This window comes from Scyliorhinus canicula, chromosome 13 (assembly GCF_902713615.1).
Source record: "Scyliorhinus canicula chromosome 13, sScyCan1.1, whole genome shotgun sequence".
NCBI classification, from domain to species: Eukaryota; Metazoa; Chordata; class Chondrichthyes; order Carcharhiniformes; family Scyliorhinidae; genus Scyliorhinus; species Scyliorhinus canicula.
Genome location: NC_052158.1, coordinates 117,126,793 through 117,147,594, shown reverse-complemented (window position 1 = coordinate 117,147,594; position 20,802 = coordinate 117,126,793). Strand labels below are relative to the sequence as shown.

At 47.4% G+C, this 20,802-nt stretch overlaps 1 protein-coding gene across 3 annotated transcripts in view; it reads left to right on the top strand.

Annotated features, from left to right (window-relative positions):
* The window catches only part of dis3l2 (DIS3 like 3'-5' exoribonuclease 2), a 413,639-nt gene that overhangs the window by 355,522 nt on the left and 37,315 nt on the right, over positions 1–20,802 (top strand). For all 3 annotated transcript variants that reach the window (XM_038817596.1, XM_038817597.1, XM_038817598.1), the window contains one exon: positions 8,092–8,178. In XM_038817596.1, the coding sequence (XP_038673524.1) occupies positions 8,092–8,178 (87 nt within the window). The remainder of the gene's footprint in view (positions 1–8,091; positions 8,179–20,802) is intronic.

Below are 20,802 nucleotides of genomic sequence, written 5' to 3'. Positions count from 1 at the left end.
CATCTGATAGAGGGAAGAGTGTGGCCTTAAATAGTGGGCGGACTTTTTCCGCATATTGAGGGACCCACTGGGCATAATACGAGAAGAATCCCAGGCACCTTTTGAGGGCCCTGGGACAATGAGGGAGAGGGAGTTCTAAGAGGGGGCGCATACGGTCCGGGTCGGGGCCCAGGACTCTGTTTTCCACGACATAGCCGAGGATGGCTAGTCTGGTCGTGTGGAAAACGCATTTCTCCGTGTTGTAAGTGAGGTTGAGTTTCTGGGCCGTCTGGAGAAATCGATGGAGGTTGGCATCGTGGTCCTGCTGGTCATAGCCGCAGATGGTGACGTTATCCAAGTACGGAAACGTGGCCCGCAGCCCGTACTGGTCCATCATTCGGTCCATTGCTCGTTGGAACACCGAGACCCCATTCATGACGTCAAAGGGAACCCGGAGGAAATGGAAGAGGCAGCCATCGGCCTCGAATGCCGTGTAGTGGCGGTCCTCCGGGCGGATTGGGAGATGGTGGTATGCAGACTTCAGATCCACCGTGGAGAAAATACGATACTGGGCGATCTGATTCACCATGTCTGCAATCCTGGGGAGGGGGTAGGCATCGAGGAGCGTGAACCGATTAATGGTCTGACTATAGTCCACTACTATTCGGAATTTTTCCCCGGTCTTGATGACCACCTGAGCTCTCCAGGGGCTGTTACTGGCCTCTATGATCCCCTCACGTAGGAGCCTCCGGACCTCGGTTCTGATAAATACCCTGCCCTGCAGGCTGTATCACCTGCTGTGGGTTGCTACGGGTTTACAGTCCGGAGTGAGATTGGCAAAGGGTGGAGGGGGGGAGATTCTTAGCGTTGCTAGACTGCAGATAGTGAGTGGGGATAGGGGTATGCCGAAGCTGAGTGTGAGACTTTTGAGATTACAGTGGAAATCGAGTCCCAGTAAGAGTGGGGCGCAGAGCTCGGGCAGGACGTATAGCTGAAAATTCGAGTAGCTAGCGCCTTGGATCGTTAGAGTCGCGACGGTGCGTCCTTGGAGGTGAACAGAGTGGGAGCCCGAAGCGAGGGAGATAGTTTGCCGTGCAGGAAAAACAGGGAGCGAACAGCGTCTTACCAGATCTGGGTGTACGAAGCTCTCGGTGCTCCCGGAGTCGAAGAGGCACGGTGTATTGTACCCGTTGATTTTAACGGTCATCATCGAGTTGCGGAGGTGTTTCAGACGCGACTGGTCCAACGTGACCGCATTGAGTTGCGGGTAGTCGGCGGCTCGATCAGGTGTGCTGGAGTGGCCCTGTGATGAATGCCCGCTGAGGTCGCAGTCTTCGATTTGAGTTTCTGAGCTTGGAGAGGATGGAGCCCAAAATGGCCGTCCCCGTGGATCGCACGTGGCGGCCGGTGAGGAAGATGGCGTCCAAGATGGCGGCCTCCATGAGTCGCACGTGACTGGCCGCGTGGTGGGGGGTTTGCCAAGATGGCGGCCCCCATGGGTCGCATGTGGCGGTTGGGGGCGGAGTCGGAGTACAGGCCGCAGCGTTACGTGGCCTGCGGGCCTGCGAGTTCGGGGAGCGAGTGCTCTGGGCTGCGAGAGTTTGGGGCACGGGTTTTCTTCGCCAGGCATACCCGGGCATAGTGTCCTTTGCGACCGCAGCTGCTGCAGGTCGCGTTGCGGGCCGGGCAGTGTTGCCGCGGGTGCTGGTGCTGTCCACAAAAGTGGCATGCTGGTGCAGTATAGTGGCTGTGTGGCCGCGCGGCGCAGGCCTGGGGCAGTCGCTGGTCGGGGGCCCCTGACGGGGTCGTGGGGTCCGCAGGGAACGAGGTGAGGCTGCGGAACGAGACCTCCATAGTAGTGGCGAGTTCTACAGTGTCTTCTAAGTTTTGGGCCCCCTTCTCAAGCAACCGCTGGCGCACGTAGTTGGACCTGAGGCCTGCAGCGAATACATCTCGGATAGCGAGTTCCCTGTGTTCGGCAGCAGTTACAGCTTGATAATTACAGTCCCGGGATAAGGTTTTTATATTGCGCAGGAATTCTAGCGATTCTGTGGGGCCCTGGCGGCGAGTCGTAAAAACGTGGCGCGCGTAGACCTCGTTGACGGGCCTCACATATATTCTGTCGATCAGGGCCAGGGCCTCCGTATATGAGTTGGTACAATTAAGTTGAGTAGAGATACGATGGCTCACCCTTGCGTGCAGTAGGCTGAGTTTCTGCTCCTCCGTAGTTTCTGTAGTGCTTGCTTCAGCCAGGTAGGCCTTGAAACATCTGAGCCAGTGTGAAAAGATTTATTTCGCCTCTGCATCCTGTGGGTCGAGTTCCAGTCGATCAGGTTTGAGGGCTGATTCCATGGTCATTCCTTACTGTTTCTTAAGACGATTAAATTGATGAGACCATCAATTCACGCGACACGTGGTTAGAAGTGAACAGTGGTTTTAATCGTCTTACAACAGAGCCTGCCTGTGACGAGATGAACTCCAGATGAACTGGCAGCAGGCTCACAGCACTTTATACTTCCGGCTGGGGGAGGAGCCAAGGGTGGAGCCCAGTACAAACTCCTCATCTCCCCCTATGGGCAGGGCCGCGCGATTACATACAATCCGGTACAGAGTACAGGCTCAATACATGTGGTACAATACAGTGTGAATTACTGAGGTTTACAATTCACCACACAGGACACACCAGTGCAATTTTCCACATTGCCAGATAGATACCAGTGTTGAAGCTTTAGCTGGATTTGCTGTTATAAGAGTTGCGGCAGCTTTGTTTAAAAGTGTCATTTGGAAAACCAGGTCTGGATTTCAGAATGTAAGCCGCTAATGGAAAGCATTATTGTGAGAGAAGATTTTGGGAGTGGAGTTTGGAAACTCTCATGTGACAAACATCTGGGGGGATTCCAAGGAGAAACCCACAGACAGTAACTTGGATTCAGAGCAGAGTGTGTGTATTTGCTTGATGGGATTAGTATTTTAATGAGACTTAGCTTAAGATGTACTTTGTAATCCATGTTAATCTTAAAATCTGTGTGTATTTGTTAAGGTAAGGGGAGAGTAAAGGAGTATTGTATAATAATTCAACTTTCATGTTTAATAAATGATTTTTGTTTTGAAAACTAATTAGCAGTCCTATGACTCCATTCCTCTTCGTTTTATTAAAAAAGTAAAAGCTGCTGCCTTCTGAGCCAGCGTTCCATTCAGGGATCTTCCTGTCTCATTATAGCACTGACTGGATGTGCTCCACCAACTTTTTAACTGTGGAGAGTAGGAACGATGTTTCCTCCTAATTAACAGGGCTGGATATTATATTTTACCTGGGCAGAAAGTAACTTGGTACATATAAGTAAATAAATCCCTGTGCTGTGTTACTTGATGCTTTTACTTGGCCGAGTTGAATGACACGTCACCCAGTATTGTACTACAGTCCTGGTGACAGAATGTAAATTCATTTGGTTTATTCAAGGTGATTCAAAACAAGCTAAATCAGGCATATTGGCCTGGATCACCTGTGGATTGGTAATCATCATCGTATTGCGACTGTGCTTGAGCTTTTCCACACCTCAACACTGCTACACTTCCTTGCTGGATCACCAGCGTCTTCAGTAGTGTGGAGTGCAGCATCAGTAGCAGACAGGACATGCTCCCTTTTTATGGTACTTTTTTAAGAACAAGAAGGCCAAAGAACAGTACAGCACAGGAACAGGCCCTTCAGCTCCCCAAGCCTGCGCCGATCACATGTCAACCGCCTATGTTCTTCTATATCCCGTCTGTTCATGTTTCTATCCAGATAACTCATAAAGGTCACTAACGTATCTGCCTCAACCACCTCACTTGGCAGTGCATTCCAGGCCACCACCACCCTCTGTGTAAAAAAAAAAGTTACTCCACTGAAACTATTCTCTCCCCCCCCCCCCCCCGCCCCCCCGGCGCATCACCTTGAACTTGTGCCCTCTTGTAATTGTCATTTCCACCCTGGGGGGGGGGGGGGCAGCACTAAAGGGGCTGCCGTTCAAACAAGCCCGACATAAATTCCGCTACCTGGGGATCCAAATAGCCCATGACTGGAAAGGGATCCACAAATGGAACCTCACCAGCCTGACGGAGGAAGTTAAAAAGGACCTGCAAAGATGGAACACACTCCCGCTCTCCCTCGCGGGGAGAGTTCAGACGATCAAAATGAACGTACTGCCCAGGTTCCTCTTCCTGTTTAGATCCATTCCGATCTACATCCCCAAGGCCTTTTTCAAAGCGCTGGACAAACTCATCATGGCGTTCGTATGGGGGGGTAAAAATGCTAGGATCCCAAAGAAGGTCTTACAAAAAACAAAAACCAGGGGAGGGTTAGCCCTCCCGAATCTACAATTCTACCACTGGGCAGCAACAGCCGAGCGAGTAAGGGGATGGATCCAGGAGCCAGAAGCTGAGTGGGTGCGTGCGGAGGAGGCCTCCTGCATGGGAACCTCCCTCCGGGCCCTCGCCACGGCAGCACTCCCATCCCCACCCAAAAAACACTCCAGCAGCCCAGTGGTGACAGCCACCCTCCAATCCTGGAACCAACTGCGGCAGCAACTTGGCCTGACCAAAATGTCGAACAGGGCTCCCATCTGCAACAACCATAGGTTCAAACCAGCACTGACCGACGCCACCTTCAAAAGGTGGAGGCAGGACGGGGGGACACTGACAGTCAGGGACCTATACACGGACGACAGGATCGCAACACTGGACGAACTGACAGAGAAATTTCAGCTAGCTGGGGGGGAACGAGCTACGGTACCTGCAGCTCAAAAACTTCCTACGAAAGGAGACAAGGACGTACCCACAACCGCCACGACAGACACTACTGGAAGACCTACTGGACGCAAGTATCCTAGAGAAAGGGAACTGTAGTGACATGTATGACCGACTGGTAGATAGGGACGACACCGTACTGGACGCAACAAGGAGGAAATGGGAGGACGACCTGGGGATGGAGATCGGGTGGGGACTCTGGAGCGAAGCACTGCATAGGGTCAACTCCACCTCCACGTGCGCAAGGCTCAGCCTGACGCAACTAAAAGTGGTACATAGAGCCCACTTAACAAGAACCCGTATGAGTAGGTTCTTCCCGGAGGTGGAAGACAGATGTGAACGGTGCCAAAGAGGCCCGGCCAACCACGCCCACATGTTCTGGTCCTGCCCCAGACTCGTGGAGTACTGGACAGCCTTCTTCGAGGTAATGTCCAAAGTGGTGGGAGTGAGGGTGGAGCCATGCCCGATAGTGGCGGTCTTCGGGGTTTCAGAACAGCCAGATCTATTCCTGGGGAGGAGGGCGGATGCCCTTGCCTTTGCCTCCCTGATCGCCCGCCGTAGAATCCTGTTTGGCTGGCGGTCAGCAGCACCGCCCAGAGCTGCGGACTGGCTGTCCGACCTCTCGGAATCTCTCCAAATGGAGAAAATCAAATTTGCCATCCGAGGGTCGGACGACGGCTTCCACAGAACGTGGGAGCCATTCATGCAACTGTTCCGGGACCTATTTGTGGCCAATGTACAAGAGGAAGAATAGTCGGGGGAAGGTAGCGGGAGGGGGGGGGGGCTACAGGTTCGTTACGGGGGTTCGATGGCTAGCTAAGGCCCAAAACCAAGCTAAATAAACATGTTGAGGGGGGGGGGGGGGGCGCAGTTACTACTACGAAGATGCTTACCTCTAAATATGTATGTTAATTTTTGCGTGTTTGTTTTTGTTTGTTTTTTTTTCTCTCTCCTAACAATTTGTAATTTGTTCAATATAAAATACGAAAACTGAATAAAAACATTTATAAAAAAAAAATTTCCACCCTGGGAAAATACTCCAACTGTTCACCCTATCTATACCTCTCATAATTTTATAAACTTCTATCAGGTCACCCCGCAACCTCTGTCTCTCTAGGGAGAACAATGCTAGTTTATTCAATCTCTCCTCATAGCTAATACCCTACATACCAGGCAACATCCTGGTAAACCTTTTCTGTACTCTCTCCAAAGCCTTCTGTAGTGTGGTGACCAGAATTGGGCACAGTATTCCAAATGTGGCCTAACCAACTTTCTATATAACTGTAACATAATTTGCAAGTTTTTATATTCTGTACCCTGTACGATGAAGACAAGCATGCCATATTCTTTCTTTACCACCTGTGCTGCCACTTTTGAGGAACCATGGATCTGCACGACCAGACCTCGCTGTATTCTATGCTCCTGATGGTTCTGCCATTTATTTTATCACTCCCACCTGAATTGGATCTACCAAAATACATTTGTCTGGGTTAAATTCCATCTACCATTTCTCCACCCAATTTTGCAGCTTATCTATATCCTGTTGTATTCTCTGACAATCTTCATCACTATCCCCAACTCCTGCAATCTTAGTATGATCTGCAAACTTACTAATCAGACCGGCTATGTTTTCTTCCAAGTCATTTATAAATATTATAACCAGCAGAGGTCCCAGTACTGATCCCTGAGGAACACCACTAATTACAGACCTCCAGTCGTAAAAACAACCTTCTTCTATGGCCAAGCGTGTTCTGAATCCATCTGGCTAGTTCACACTGACCCCGTGTGATTTAATCTTTTACACCAGCCTGCCATGAAGAACCTTATCAAATGCTTTATTAAAATACATGTAGACAACATCCACAGCCCTTCCCTCATCAATCATTTTGGTCACTTCTTCAAAAAACTCAATTAAATTAGTTAGACATGACCTCCTTTGTACAAAGCCATGTGTTCTGTTGCTGATAAGACCATTCACTTTCAAATATGCATAGATCTGATCTCGAAGAATCTTTTCCAACAATTTTACTATCACTGAAGTCAAGCTTACTGGCCTATAATTACCTGGGCTAACCTTGCTACCTTCTTAAATAATCATCCAATCCTCTGGGATCTCAAGTGTGGCCAACGAGGAAACAAAGATTTCTGTTAGTGGCCCAGTGATTTCATCTCTCGTCTCCCTCAGAAATCTGGGATAGATGCCATCTGGCCCTGGGGACCTTAATGCTTTTTAACACACTTAACACTTCCTCCCTCATAATAACGGCCTGTTCTGAAGTATTTGCATATCCCTCTGAGCCACCACCAATCAACATGTTCCTCTCTTTTATGAATACCATGCAAAATACTCATTAAGGATCTCACCTATGTCTTTGGTTCTACGCATAATTTTCCTCCTTTGTCCTTGAGTGGACCAACTCTTTCTCTAGCTATCCTTTTGTTCCTAATATATGTATAAAATGCCTTGGGATTCTCCTTAATCCTGTCTACCAAGGACATTTTGTGATCCCTTTTTGCCCTCCTAACTCCTTGCTTGAGCTCTTTTCTACTTTCCTTGTATTCTTCAAGTGCTTCATCTGTTTTTAGTTGCCTTGAACCTCACGTATGCATCCTTTTTCTTTTTGACTCGACTCGCAATTTCCCCGTTTTTAAAGGGAACAGTCAGGTGATAGGAGGGGCAGTTGGATTACTGGGGTTGCCTGACTGCCGTTAGTTAGTTAGACATTATACAAGGATTTTACAATCTAACATTTAACTACTCTGGCAGGTGCCATAGATCTTTACGAAGTCTGCGACTCAGTCTGAAGTCTCCAACTCTAGTTCAGAGTCAGAGACTTTCACGGAGTATCCGGGTGATCTGGGAAATGCCCATCAGAAGTTCAAATTTTCCGGGCAGTATCTACTGTGATCAGCATGTCACAACTTCCATGGGGTCCTGACGCTCATCTTGGGTTGTAAGCCTGTACAATCCAGAGATCAGAAAATCTGTGCCTATATTAAATCAGTGATTCAAATACAGACCCAATTCAATTTTTCCTTCATTCTGATCATAAGATGATACACAACTTTCAGTTATTACATAGTGAAATTGTAACATCACCTTTCATACAGCAATGTTTTTGTATATATTTTCACTTTCTCACAAAAAGCTCACTTTTAAACTATCCGTTCCTAATGTTTAATAATCAGTAGAATATGTGGAATTAAATCTTAGATTAATATTCACGTAGGATGAAATGTCTTTTTTGATTAGGTATATAGCTTACAATTAGAGATGGCAATATGGATCCAAAAGTAATTTTTTTTTCTTGCTGCCTTGTTAAACAGATGAGCCTAAATAAAACTACAGGAGATGACCAATATTCTTGTGCCAGGAAGGAGGTACTGACCCACATGTGCTCCCGACCAATGCAAGTAAGAGAAATTTGAATTTTATAAAGATCTCTTATTTATGAAAGAATAGTATATTAATCTGCTAACTAAAATGTATATGATCTGGACTTCAAGAAAACATTTGTGAACTCCGTTGCAACTGTATATGCATGCAATGATAAATACATTGTTAGTTAGGATTGAACTTTGTATTCTATAACTTTATCTATATTTCCATAAGCCCATCCAACTTAAGTAATAACATACTCTGTTCAAATGTAAGTTGTTTGTACAAACAGAATGTTTGGTGATAATTTAGTATGTTGCACATTGCAGCTTTGATCACAAAGAATATGGGTTCACTTTGCCTTCCAAACAGTTCTTAACTTCTGTACAAGGTTGGGCGGCAATGTGGTGCAGTCGTTAGCACTGCTGCCTCACGGCGGAGGACCCAGTTTCGATCCCAACCCGGGTCACTGTCTATGTGGAGTTTGCACAATCTCCCTGTGTCTGCGTGGGTCTCACATATATATCAAAAACAGCTTCTTCCCACTGCTACCAGACTCCTAAATGACCCTCTTATGGACTGACCTCATTAACACTACACCCCTGTATGCTTCACCCGATGCCGGTGTTATGTAGTTAATTGTGGACCTTGTGTTGCCCTATTATGTATTTTCTTTTGTTTCCTTTTCATGTACTTAATGATCTGTTGAGCTGCTCGCGGAAAAATATTTTTCACTGTACCCACGTGACAATAAACAAAATCCAAAATCCACCCCCACAACCCAAAGATGTGCAGAGCAGGTGAATTGGCCGTATCTTTTTATTAAAAAAATACAAAACAAGGCCAAACGGTACAAACACTAATTTTGTGTTGGAGAAACAGAGGACGCGATTCTCCGCTGCCCACGACGGGTCAGAGAATAGCGGGAGGGCGACCCCGACATTTTTCACGCCCTCCCGCTATTCCCATGCCCACCCCACGACACGAATCGCTGCTCGCCGTTTTTAACAGCGATTCTCCCCAGGCCAATGGGCCGAGTGCCCAGGCCTTTACGACCGTTGTTACAGCAGCAAACACACCTGCTTGCTGCCGTCGTAAAAATGGCCGCAATATGCCCGTTCTGGGCATCAAGGGCCCCGATTGGCACGGCCATACCACGGCCGTGCCAAGGGGGGCATGGGCCCGCGAACGGTGCCCACCAATCGCGGTTACGGACGCACTTTTTCTCCCTCCGCCGCCCCGCAGGATCAGTCCGCGGGGCGGCCGAGGGAGATGACGGCCCCGCGCATGCGCGGGTTTGACCCGTCCAACCCGCACATGCGCGGCTGACGTCATCGTGCGCGTCAGCCGGCGTGACGCTTGGCGCGCGGACTTAGCGACAGTCGCTAAGTCCACGACGCCGTGCTTCACGGGGCCCTGCTCTTAGCCCCGCCCGGGGGGGAGAATCGGGTCCCGGGAGGGGGCGCGGAGGCTGCCGTGAAACACGGCCAGTTTCACGGCAGCCTTTACGACTCGCCGCATTTGCAGAGAATCGCGCCCAGAGTACCCTCCCCTCAATTGAGGGAACAAAAATGAATTGGGTACTTTAAAATGTAAACAAAATTCTGCACAAGATACTGCATTCCTAATTCTGATTGGAAGAGTTCACAAAATATAAATGTGCCCCAAAATCCAGCAGAGGGCAGCAGATCCAGCAGAGGGCAGCAGAGCAGAGCTACTGATCAGCTGTTCTGGGGAAATTTGCATACGTGCAGTGCGGTCAGCCTAATTTGAAGGTGTACCTGCGAAGGAGACCCGAGGAGTTTGAGTGAAGGCAAGCATCCAGCAGAGGGCAGCAGAGCAGAGCTACTGATCAGCTGTTCTGGGGAAAGTTGCATACGTGCAGTGCGGTCAGCCTAATTTGAAGGTGGTTTGTGGAGGGGCTGTTGTCAAGTGACAGTTAAACCCGAAACACTTCGTCAGTGTTTACCACCCTACCTCCTCCTCTAACCAAAAAAAGAACCACGGTCGTTGGGAAGCGGGAGCAGGGGCCTGTCGTGAAGGTGAGTGAGTGCCTTTAAATTTGCTTACTTTTCAGCGGGAGCAGGGTTTGAGGGAATATTAGGCAAGCTCTTCCTTTCTTTTTCTTTTTCTTGTTTTTTTTTATAAATCTAGAGGTGATGTCAGGGAAGGCAGTACAATGCTCCTCCTGCAGAATGTTTGAGGTGAGGGACACCGTCAGTGTCCCTGCTGATTTCATCTGTGGGAAGTGCACCCACTCCAGCTCCTCAAAAACCGTGTTAGGGACCTGGAGCTTGAGCTGGATGAACTTCGGAGCATTCAGGAGGCAGAGGGGGTCATAGATAGAAGCTTCAGGGAGGTAGTTACACCAAAGACTGGAGATAGATGGGTAACTGTAAGAGGGACTGGGTAGAAGCAGTCAGTGCAGGGACCCCCTACGGTCGTTCCCCTGAGTAACAAGTATACCGTTTTGGATACTTGTGGGGGGGGGGACTTACCAGGGGTAAGCCATGGGGTACGGGCCTCTGGCACGGAGTCTGTCCCTGTTGCTCAGAAGGGAAGGGGGGAAAGGAGTAGAACATTAGTAATTGGGGACTCAATAGTCAGGGGCACAGATAGGAGATTTTGTGGGAGCGAGAGAGACTCACGTTTGGTGTGTTGCCTCCCAGGTGCAAGGGTACGTGATGTCTCGGATCGTGTTTTCCGGGTCCGGGAGGGGGAGCAGCCCCAAGTCGTAGTCCACATTGGCACTAACGACATAGGTAGGAAAGGGGACAAGGATGTCAGGCAGGCCTTTAGGGAGCTAGGATGGAAGCTCAGAGCGAGAACAAACAGAGTTGTTATCTCTGGGTTGTTGCCCGTGCCACGTGATAGTGAGATGAGGAATAGGGAGAGAGAGCAATTAAACACGTGGCTACAGGGATGGTGCAGGCGGGAGGGATTCAGATTTCTGGATAACTGGGGCTCTTGCTGGGGAAGGTGGGATCTCTATAGACAGGATGGTCTACATCTGAACCTGAGGGGCACCAATATCCTGGGGGGGAGATTTGTTAGTGCTCTTTGGGGGGGTTTAAACTAATTCAGCAGGGGCATGGGAACCTGGATTGTAGTTTTGGGGTACGGGAGATTGAGAGTATAGAGGTCAGGAGCACAGATTTGACTTCGCAGGAGGGTGCCAGTGTTCAGGTAGGTGGTTTGAAATGTGTCTATCTCAATGCCAGGAGTATACGAAATAAGGTAGGGGAACTGGCAGCATGGGTTGGTACCTGGGACTTCGATGTTGTGGCCATTTCAGAGACATGGATAGAGCAGGGACAAGAATGGTTGTTGCAGGTTCCGCGGTTTAGGTGTTTTAGTAAGCTCAGAGAAGGGGGCAAAAGAGGGGGAGGTGTGGCGCTGCTAGTCAAGGACAGTATTACGGTGGCGGAAAGGATGCTAGATGGGGACTCTTCTTCCGAGGTAGTATGGGCTGAGGTTAGAAACAGGAAAGGAGAGGTCACCCTGTTGGGAGTTTTCTATAGGCCACCTAATAGTTCTAGGGATGTAGAGGAAAGGATGGCGAAGATGATTCTGGAAAAGAGCGAAAGTAACAGGGTAGTTGTTATGGGAGACTTTAACTTTCTAAATATTGACTGCAAAAGATATAGTTCGAGTACATTAGATGGGTCGTTCTTTGTACAATGTGTGCAGGAGGGTTTGGCAGGTAGGGTCAAGGAAAACCCAAAAGCTTTCTGTAGGTATGTCAGGAATAAAAGAATGACTAGGGTAAGAGTAGGGCCAGTCAAGGACAGTGGTGGGAAGTTGTGTGTGGAGGCTGAGGAGATAAGCAAGATACTAAATGAATACTTTTCGTCAGTATTCACTCAGGAAAAAGATAATGTTGTGGAGGAGAATGCTGAGACCCAGGCTATTAGAATAGATGGCATTGAGGTGCGTAGGGAAGAAGTGTTGGCAATTCTGGACAAGGTGAAAATAGATAAGTCCCTGGGGCCTGATGGGATTTATCCTAGGATTCTCTGGGAAGCCAGGGAAGAGATTGCTAAGCCTTTGGCTTTGATTTTTATGTCATCATTGGCTACAGGAATAGTGCCAGAGGACTGGAGGATAGCAAATGTGGTCCCTTTGTTCAAGAAGGGGAGTAGAGATAACCCCGGTAACTATAGGCCGGTGAGCCTCACGTCTGTTGTGGGTAAAGTCTTGGAGAGGATTATAAGAGATACGATTTATAATCATCTAGATAGGAATAATATGATTAGGGATAGTCAGCATGGTTTTGTGAAGGGTAGGTCACGCCTCACAAACCTTATCGAGTTCTTTGAGAAGGTGACTGAACAGGTAGACGAGGGTAGAGCAGTTGATGTGGTGTATATGGATTTCAGTAAAGCATTTGATAAGGTTCCCCACGGTCGGCTATTGCAGAAAATACGGAGGCTGGGGATTGAGGGTGATTTAGAGATGTGGATCAGAAATTGGCTAGTTGAAAGAAGACAGAGGGTGGTGGTTGATGGCAAATGTTCAGAATGGAGTTCAGTTACGAGTGGCGTACCACAAGGATCTGTTCTGGGGCCGTTGCTGTTTGTCATTTTTATAAATGACCTAGAGGAGGGCACAGAAGGTTGGGTGAGTAAATTTGCAGACGACACTAAAGTCGGTGGAGTTGTAGACAGTGTGGAAGGATGTTGCAGGTTACAGAGGGACATAGATAAGCTGCAGAGTTGGGCTGATAGGTGGCAAATGGAGTTTAATGTAAAGAAGTGTGAGGTGATTCACTTTGGAAAGAATAACAGGAATGCGGAATATTTGGCTAATGGTAAAATTCTTGGTAGTGTGGATGAGCAGAGGGATCTCGGTGTCCATGTACATAGATCCCTGAAAGTTGCCATCCAGGTTGATAGGGTTGTGAAGAAGGCCTATGGTGTGTTGGCCTTTATTGGTAGAGGGATTGAGTTCCGGAGCCATGAGGTCATGTTGCAGCTGTACAAAACTCTGGTACGGCCGCATTTGGAGTATTGCGTACAGTTCTGGTCGCCTCATTATAGAAAGGACGTGGAAGCTTTGGAACGGGTGCAGAGGAGATTTACCAGGATGTTGCCTGGTGTGGAGGGAAAATCTTATGAGGAAAGGCTGATGGACTTGAGGTTGTTTTCGTTAGAGAGAAGAAGGTTAAGAGGTGACTTAATAGAGGCATACAAAATGATCAGAGGGTTAGATAGGGTGGACAGTGAGAGCCTTCTCCCGCGGATGGAGGTGGTTAGCACGAGGGGACATAGCCTTAAATTGAGGGGTAATAGATATAGGACAGAGGTCAGAGGTAGGTTTTTTATGCAAAGAGTGGTGAGGCCGTGGAATGCCCTACCTGCAACAGTAGTGAACTCGCCAACATTGAGGGCATTTAAAAGTTTATTGGATAAGCATATGGATGATAATGGCATAGTGTAGGTTAGATGGCCTTTAGTTTTTGACTTCCCATGTCGGTGCAACATCGTGGGCCGAAGGGCCTGTACTGCGCTGTATCGTTCTATGTTCTAAAATGTACATAAATACTATAGGTTTTCTGTACCAAGGGGCGGCGTAGTGGTTAGCACTGCTGCCTATGGCGCTGAGGACCCGAGTTCGATCCTGGCCCCAGGTCACTGTCCATGTGGAGTTTGCACATTTCACCCCCACAACCCAAAGATGGGCAGGTTAGGAGAATTGGCCACACTAAATTGCCCCTTAATTGGAAAAATATAATTGAGGACAAAAATCATTTTTTTAAAGTTTACTGGACCACAATTCACAATTTTATTTATTTAGTTATTTATTTTATAAATTTAGAGTACCCAATTAATGTTTTCCAATTAAGGGGCAATTTTAGCATGGCTAATCCACCTACCCTGCACATCTTTGGATTGTGGGGACGAAACCCATGCAACCACTGGGATAATGTGCAAACTCCTCACAGGCAGTGACTCAGAGCTGGGATCGAACCTGGGACCTCAGCGCAGTGAGGCAGCTGTGCCAACCACTGTGCCACCGTGCTGCCTTTACAATTCACAATTTTTAATACTTTATGCACTTATGGTACATTGTAACACAGATGGAGGAAATGTATTTGTATTTGTGGCAGGGCATTGTTCATCCTCAATTTACTTCTGAAAGACGCTACTACTTAACCATGGAACACATTTATTTGGCAAAAAGATGCTATTGTTCATGGCTTTATGTCAAATTAACAAACTGAGAGTTGATCAAGCTGTCAACTCGTGACTTTTCACACTTTAATTTGATTGTTATAATTTAAATTGTCTAGTTTCCTTGTGGAACAGTTAATATTTCAGTGGCAGCCTGCAGTCATACTGGCAAGTTTACAAAACTAATGGCTCGTAACTCCCTCAGAGTGGAGGAGGCTTCATGTAAAGGGAACAGTCTGATGGCGTTATTGTTGGCACCTCTTCCATTCTTGCAGCCAGGTACTCCACAAGCCCAGTGGTGATATCAGTGTTGAGGTGTGGAATCAATGTCGGAAGCACTGTGGGATGGAAGGCATGTCCCTGTGGACGCCGCTTTGTGGCAACCACAGGTTGGTTGTGGCGATGCTGGATGCGAGGTTCCAGTGTGGGGGCGGTTGGGGATAGAGTATTTTCGGGACCAGTTTGTGGGGGTAAGTGCAGAATTGGAGGCGCTTGAGGAGGTGTACTTGCTGCCGAAGGGAAATAGGTTCATGTACCTGCAGGTGAGGGACTTATTAAGGAAGGAGATGGGCTCGTTCCACAGCTGTCACCTCTAGTGCTACAGGACAAGCTTCTTTCTGAGGATGAGATAGGCGATGGCAAGGTGTCAGATATATATGGGGGCTGATGGAAAGGGACGGCACACCGGTGGAGGAGGTCCGGCACAAGAAGGAGGAGGAGTTGAGAGGAGCGATGCAAGCCGGGGTGTGGAGTGAGGTGCTGCAGAGGATAAACTAGTCTTCATCCTGTGAAAGACTGAGTCTCATACAGTTTAAGGTGGTGAATAGGGCTCATATGACGAGGATATTGGGGTTTTTTCCGGGGGTGGAGGATAGGTGTGGGCGGTGCGCAGGGAGTCCGGTGAACCATGTCCGTATGTTTTGGGCATGTCTGAAGTTGGAGGGGTTCTGGAAAGACTTTGTGAACATAATGGCGAAGTTTTTGGGAGTGAAGGTGGCGCTGGGCCCGTGGGTAGCAATTATTTGAAGTGTCCGAGGATCCAGGAGTGCAGATGGGGAAAGAGGCTGATGTGGTAGCCTTTGCGTCCTGATTACCCAGAGGCAGATCTTCTTGTGCTGGCGGGCACGGGGCCACCAAAAGTGGGGGCATGGGTGAGCGACTTGGCAGAGTTCCTCCACCTAGAGAAAAATCAAGTTTGCCATAAAAGGGGTGGAGGAGCGGCTCCCCACAAGGTGGAGGCTGTTCATTGACTTCTTTAAGTAGCACGTCAGTGGTGGGGGGCTTGTTCTGTTTGGATTTGGGAGGGGGACAGGGTGTAAATAGAGGTGGTAGTATGGGGGAATAGGGGCAATTGTGCATGATTAATTGTTGCTGTTGTTGTTTACAAAGAACAAAGAAAATTACAGCACAGGAACAGGCCCTTCGGCACTCCCAGCCTGCGCCGATCCAGATCCTTTATCTAAACCTGTCCCCTATTTTCCAAGGTCTACTTCCCTCTGTTCCCCGCCCGTTCATATATCTGTCTAGATGCATCTTAAATGATGCTATCGTGCCTGCCTCTATCACCTCCGCTGGCAAAGCGTTCCAGGCACCCACCACCCTCTGCGTAAAAAGCTTTCCACGCACATCTCCCTTAAACTTTCCCCCTCTCACCTTGAAATCGTGACCCCTTGTAATTGACACCCCCAATCTTGGAAAAAGCTTGTTGCTATCCACCCTGTCCATACCTCTCATAATTTTATAGACCTCAATCAGGTCCCCCCTCAACCTCCGTCTTTCCAACGAAAACAATCCTAATCTACTCAATCTTTCTTCATAGCTAGCACCCTCCATACCAGGCAACATCCTGGTGAACCTCCTCTGCACCCATTCTAAAGCATCCACATCCTTCTGGTAATGTGGCGACCAGAACTGCACGCAGTATTCCAAATGTGGCCTAACCAAAGTCCTATACAACTGTAACATGACCTGCCGACTCTTGTACTCAATACCCCGTCCGATGAATTGCCAAATTCTGTTCTGTATATATTTGAAAATACCTTAAATAAAATATTTTTCAAAAAAATAAAGATTACTCAGACTTGGTCTATAATCCATGGGTTACAGAGTGCCACTGAATAGTACTTCTGAATATTTCTGAGAAACTTATTTTAACATTCAAGTTTGAGAAAGTGAAAAACAAAGGGCGCGATTCTCCGCAAATGCGGTGAATCGTAAAGGCTGCCGTGAAACTGGCCATGTTTCACGGCAGCCTCCGCACCCCCTCCTGGGACCCGATTCTCCCCATCGGGCGGGGCTAGCAGCGGGGCCCTGTGAAGCACGGCATCGCGGACTTAGCGACCGTCGCTAGGTCCGCGCGCCAAGCGTCACGCCGGCTGACGCGCACGATGACGTCAGCTGCGCATGCGCGGATTGGACGGCTCCAACCCGCGCATGCGCGGGGCCGCCATCTCCCTCGGCTACTCCGCGGACTGATCCTGCGGGGCGACGGAGGGAGAAAGAGTGCGTCCGTTACGGACGCACTGCCCGTGATCGGTGGGCACCGATCGCGGGCCCATGCCCCCCTTGACACGGCCATGGTACTGCCGTGCCAATCGGGGCTCTGGATGCCCAGAACGGGCATGTTGCGGCCGTTTTTACAACGGCAGCAAGCATGTGTGTTTGCTGCCGTAAAAACGGTCGTAAAGGCCTGGGCACTCGGCCCATCGGCCTGGGGAGAATCGCTGTTCGCCGTAAAAAATGGCGAGCAGCAATTCGTGTTGTGGGGCGGCCGTGGGGGGGGAGAGAATAGCAGGAGGGCGTGAAAAATGTCGGGGACGCCCTCCCGCTATTCTCCGACCGTCGTGGGCAGCGGAGAATCGCGCCCAAAAACTTCACATAAACAACAGCTGTGTGCTGGTCAGTACGGAGAGAAAATAAGATCTAGAAAAGCTGGTCACTACTTAGAATTATTGATTAATTAATAAAAACACAATCATAGCTGAATTAAGATCAGTGTCTATCAAGTGAAAAAATGCAAAACTACTTTAAAGTATTACAAATCAAAGCAGAGCAGAAATAAAATGCAAAATACAAAATTGCAGAAATTAGCAACTGTAGGCCTCAGGCCGACAACAGGAAAAGACTTCACGATGAAAGATAGTTCTTGAGTTAAATGTTGCAGACTGGGAAAGGAATGGAAGTAAACCATTGGCAGTTCAGAATCAACCTGGCTTATGTCTGGGAAAATCGAATTACTACTTCAGGGACACCGTAAAGTACACCTGTGAAGTGGGTTTTCCAGCTGTGTCAAAAGTAGAGGGAAATGTTCTGTTCTGTGCTTTAAAGTATAAGTTGCCTACAATAATCGTGTTAGTCAATAAGGTTTTTAGTCTGTTAATTTGTAAATGTTTTAAAATACAAAATCCTGTCCTGCCATCCTTTTGGCTATAAACTGAAAGTTTGAATTTCTTTCCTTAAAGTTATTGGCCTGTACAGTGTTCACAACATAATTCAAAACTTAAGTCTTTTCATAATATTAGTCCTTGTAAAGAACTAACCTTTCATATATTAACTTTAAAAGTTTGGCTTGAATATAATCAATAGATGCTTTTTGACTGATTTATGCTAACTGGCAAGGAATAGATTGATGCTTCGAGTCTTACGTTCCCAAAGTACATGTGAATTTGAAGTTCCAACGCTATACAAAATCACCCGTTGTACTATTAACAAAAGTGTGGAAATTGGCAAATCATTCATTATATCCTAAACGTTTGTAGATTCTAAACTCACTGACAACAGACGACTAAAAATTGCTTTCAAAATGGTTTGGCTTATTGTTGTTTTTTTTGACAGTTCTTTCTTCCCCTACTAAAACAGCTGCAACCAAAGCTACAAGTGACATCCTATCAAAGTCACAAGTGATATCCTATGTGATTGCGAAGAAGTAAACTGTCCGTCCTCACCTGACACTGATGACCTCTAACTCTAACTCATCTCCACCTTCCTCGACTCCTTTGCTTTTTATAAATTATCAGGCTGTTCATCCAACATCTAATACTGGATGTGCAGAGGTTTTCTGGAATAAAACATTCGAAAGACTAAAGCTATTGTCGTTCTTCTACCTGTCTTTGACACAGTTTACCACATCATACTCTACAATGCCTCTCCATTCCATCTAGTGAGATGGGACTGGTCTCACTTTGTTCATTCTTACCTATGTAGACATAGCTAGTGCATTATTTGGCAGGGGTTCTCTTCCCACTCCCTCTGCCAGTGAACTGTCTTTCAGCCCCCTCCTATGTTTCATCTACATGCTGCTACTTGGCAATGTCATCTGAAAACAGTGTTACTGCCCACATGTAAGACCATAAGACATAGAAGCAGAATTAGGCCACTCAACCTATCAAGTCTGCACCGACATTCAATCATGGCTGATATTTTTCTCATCCCCACTCTCCTGCCTTCTCCCCATAACCCCTGATCCCCTTATTCATCAAGAACCTATCTATCTCTGTCTTGACACTCAGTGAAGCCTCCATAACCACCTGCGGCAAAGAGTTCCACAGATTCACCACCCTCTGGCTGAAGAAATTCCTCCTCATCTCTGTTTTAAAGGATCGTCCCTTTAGTCTGAGATTGTGTCCTCTGGTTCTAGTTTTTCCAACAAGTGGAAACATCCTCTCCACGTCCACTCTATCCAAGCCTTGCAGTATCCTGTAAGTTTCAATAAGATCCCCCCTCCTCCTCCTAAACTCAAACGAGTACAGACCCAGAGTCCTCAACTGTTCCTCATACAACAAGCTGTTCATTCCAGGGATCATTCATGTGGACCTCCTCTGGACCCTTTCCAAGGCCAGTACCTCTTTCCTTATATACGGGGCCTAAAACTGCTCACAATACTTCAAATGGGGTCTGACCAGAAGTACATCCTCAGGAGTACATCCCTGTCTTGTATTCTAGCCCTTTTGGCATGAATGCTAACATTGCATTTGCATTCCTAACTGCCGACTGAACCTGCACGTTAACCTTAAGAGAATCGTGAACAAGGACTCCCAAGTCCCTTTGTGCTTCTGATTTCCTAAGCATTTCCCCATTTAGAAAATAGTCCATGCCTAAATGCCTCCTTCCAGCATGCATAACTTCACACTTTTCCTCATTGTATTTAATCTGCCATTCATTGCCCACTCTCCTAGCCTGCCCAAATCCTTCTGCAGCCCCCTTGCTTCCTCAATACTACCTGTTCCTCTACAGATCTTTGTATCATCTGCAAACTTAGCAACAGTGCCTTCAGTTCCTTCTTCCAGATCATTAATGTACATTGTGAAAAGTTGTGATCCCAGCACAGACCCCTGAGGCACACCACTACTCACTGACTGTCATCCAGAAAAAGACCCCTTTATCACCACTCTCTGCCTTTTGCCAGTCAGCCAATCCTCTATCCATGCCAGGATCTTACCCTTAACACCATGGGCTCTTAACTTATTTAACCATCTCTGACAACATTCAACCCGCCCTCATCGCCACCTCTCTCAGATCCTCTGCTCTTGTTACATCTGTCCTTGCTATATTATCAGATTATTTATTCAGTGTCCAGGACTAATTGTTCAGACAATTCATTGAATTAAACCTTGGAAAGACCAAATTGTCTTCAGTCCCTACTACAAAATCCATTCCCCGTTGCCAACTCTATCCCTCTCGCTGACAACTGTCTGATGCAAGTCTAGTCGGTTAGTAACCTTGGTGTCATATTTGACCCCGAGAGGTTAGCTTCCCATCATGTATCCACACAATCCCAAAAACTGTTTATTATTACCTATGTGCCATTGCATGAGACCAGCCCCATAGGTCATCGGCTGCTGAAATCTTCATCCATTGCACAAGATGCTACAACCTCCAGAAACAGCAGTATATCAGCAATTGGAAGGGAGGGAGGAAGTTTGGAAAATGACAGTCGGCAGTGAAGTCGTACTTAACAAATTTTAGGAGCTGCAGGGTGACAAATCTCCAGGTCCTGATAGACTCCATCCTAGGATCCTAAAAGATAGTTGATGCATTGGTTTCAATTTTCCAACATTTCCTAGACTTGGGGAAGGTTCCATTAGATTGAAAATTGCAATGCAACTCCTTTATTCAAAAAGTCAAGGAGACAGAAAGCAGGAAACTAGAGGCCAGTTAGCTTAACATCTGTCAGAGGGAAGATGTTAGAAACGATTATAAATGAAATTATGGTAGGACACTTAAAAAGAAAATTAACGGTAAGCAGTTAAGTCAACATGGATTTGTGAAAGGGAAATCCATGTTTAACCAACGTATTGGAGTTCTTTGAAGGAGTCACGTGCTGTGGATAAAGGGGACGCCCATTAAACACAGAGATTAGCAGAATTTATATTCTCTGAGGATAGTGAGTCTTTGGAACTCCTTCTTCAAAAGAAAGTGAAAACAGTGCCTTTGACAAGGAGAGGTAGATAGATTATTGATAAACTAAGGGGTGAAAGCTTATCAGGG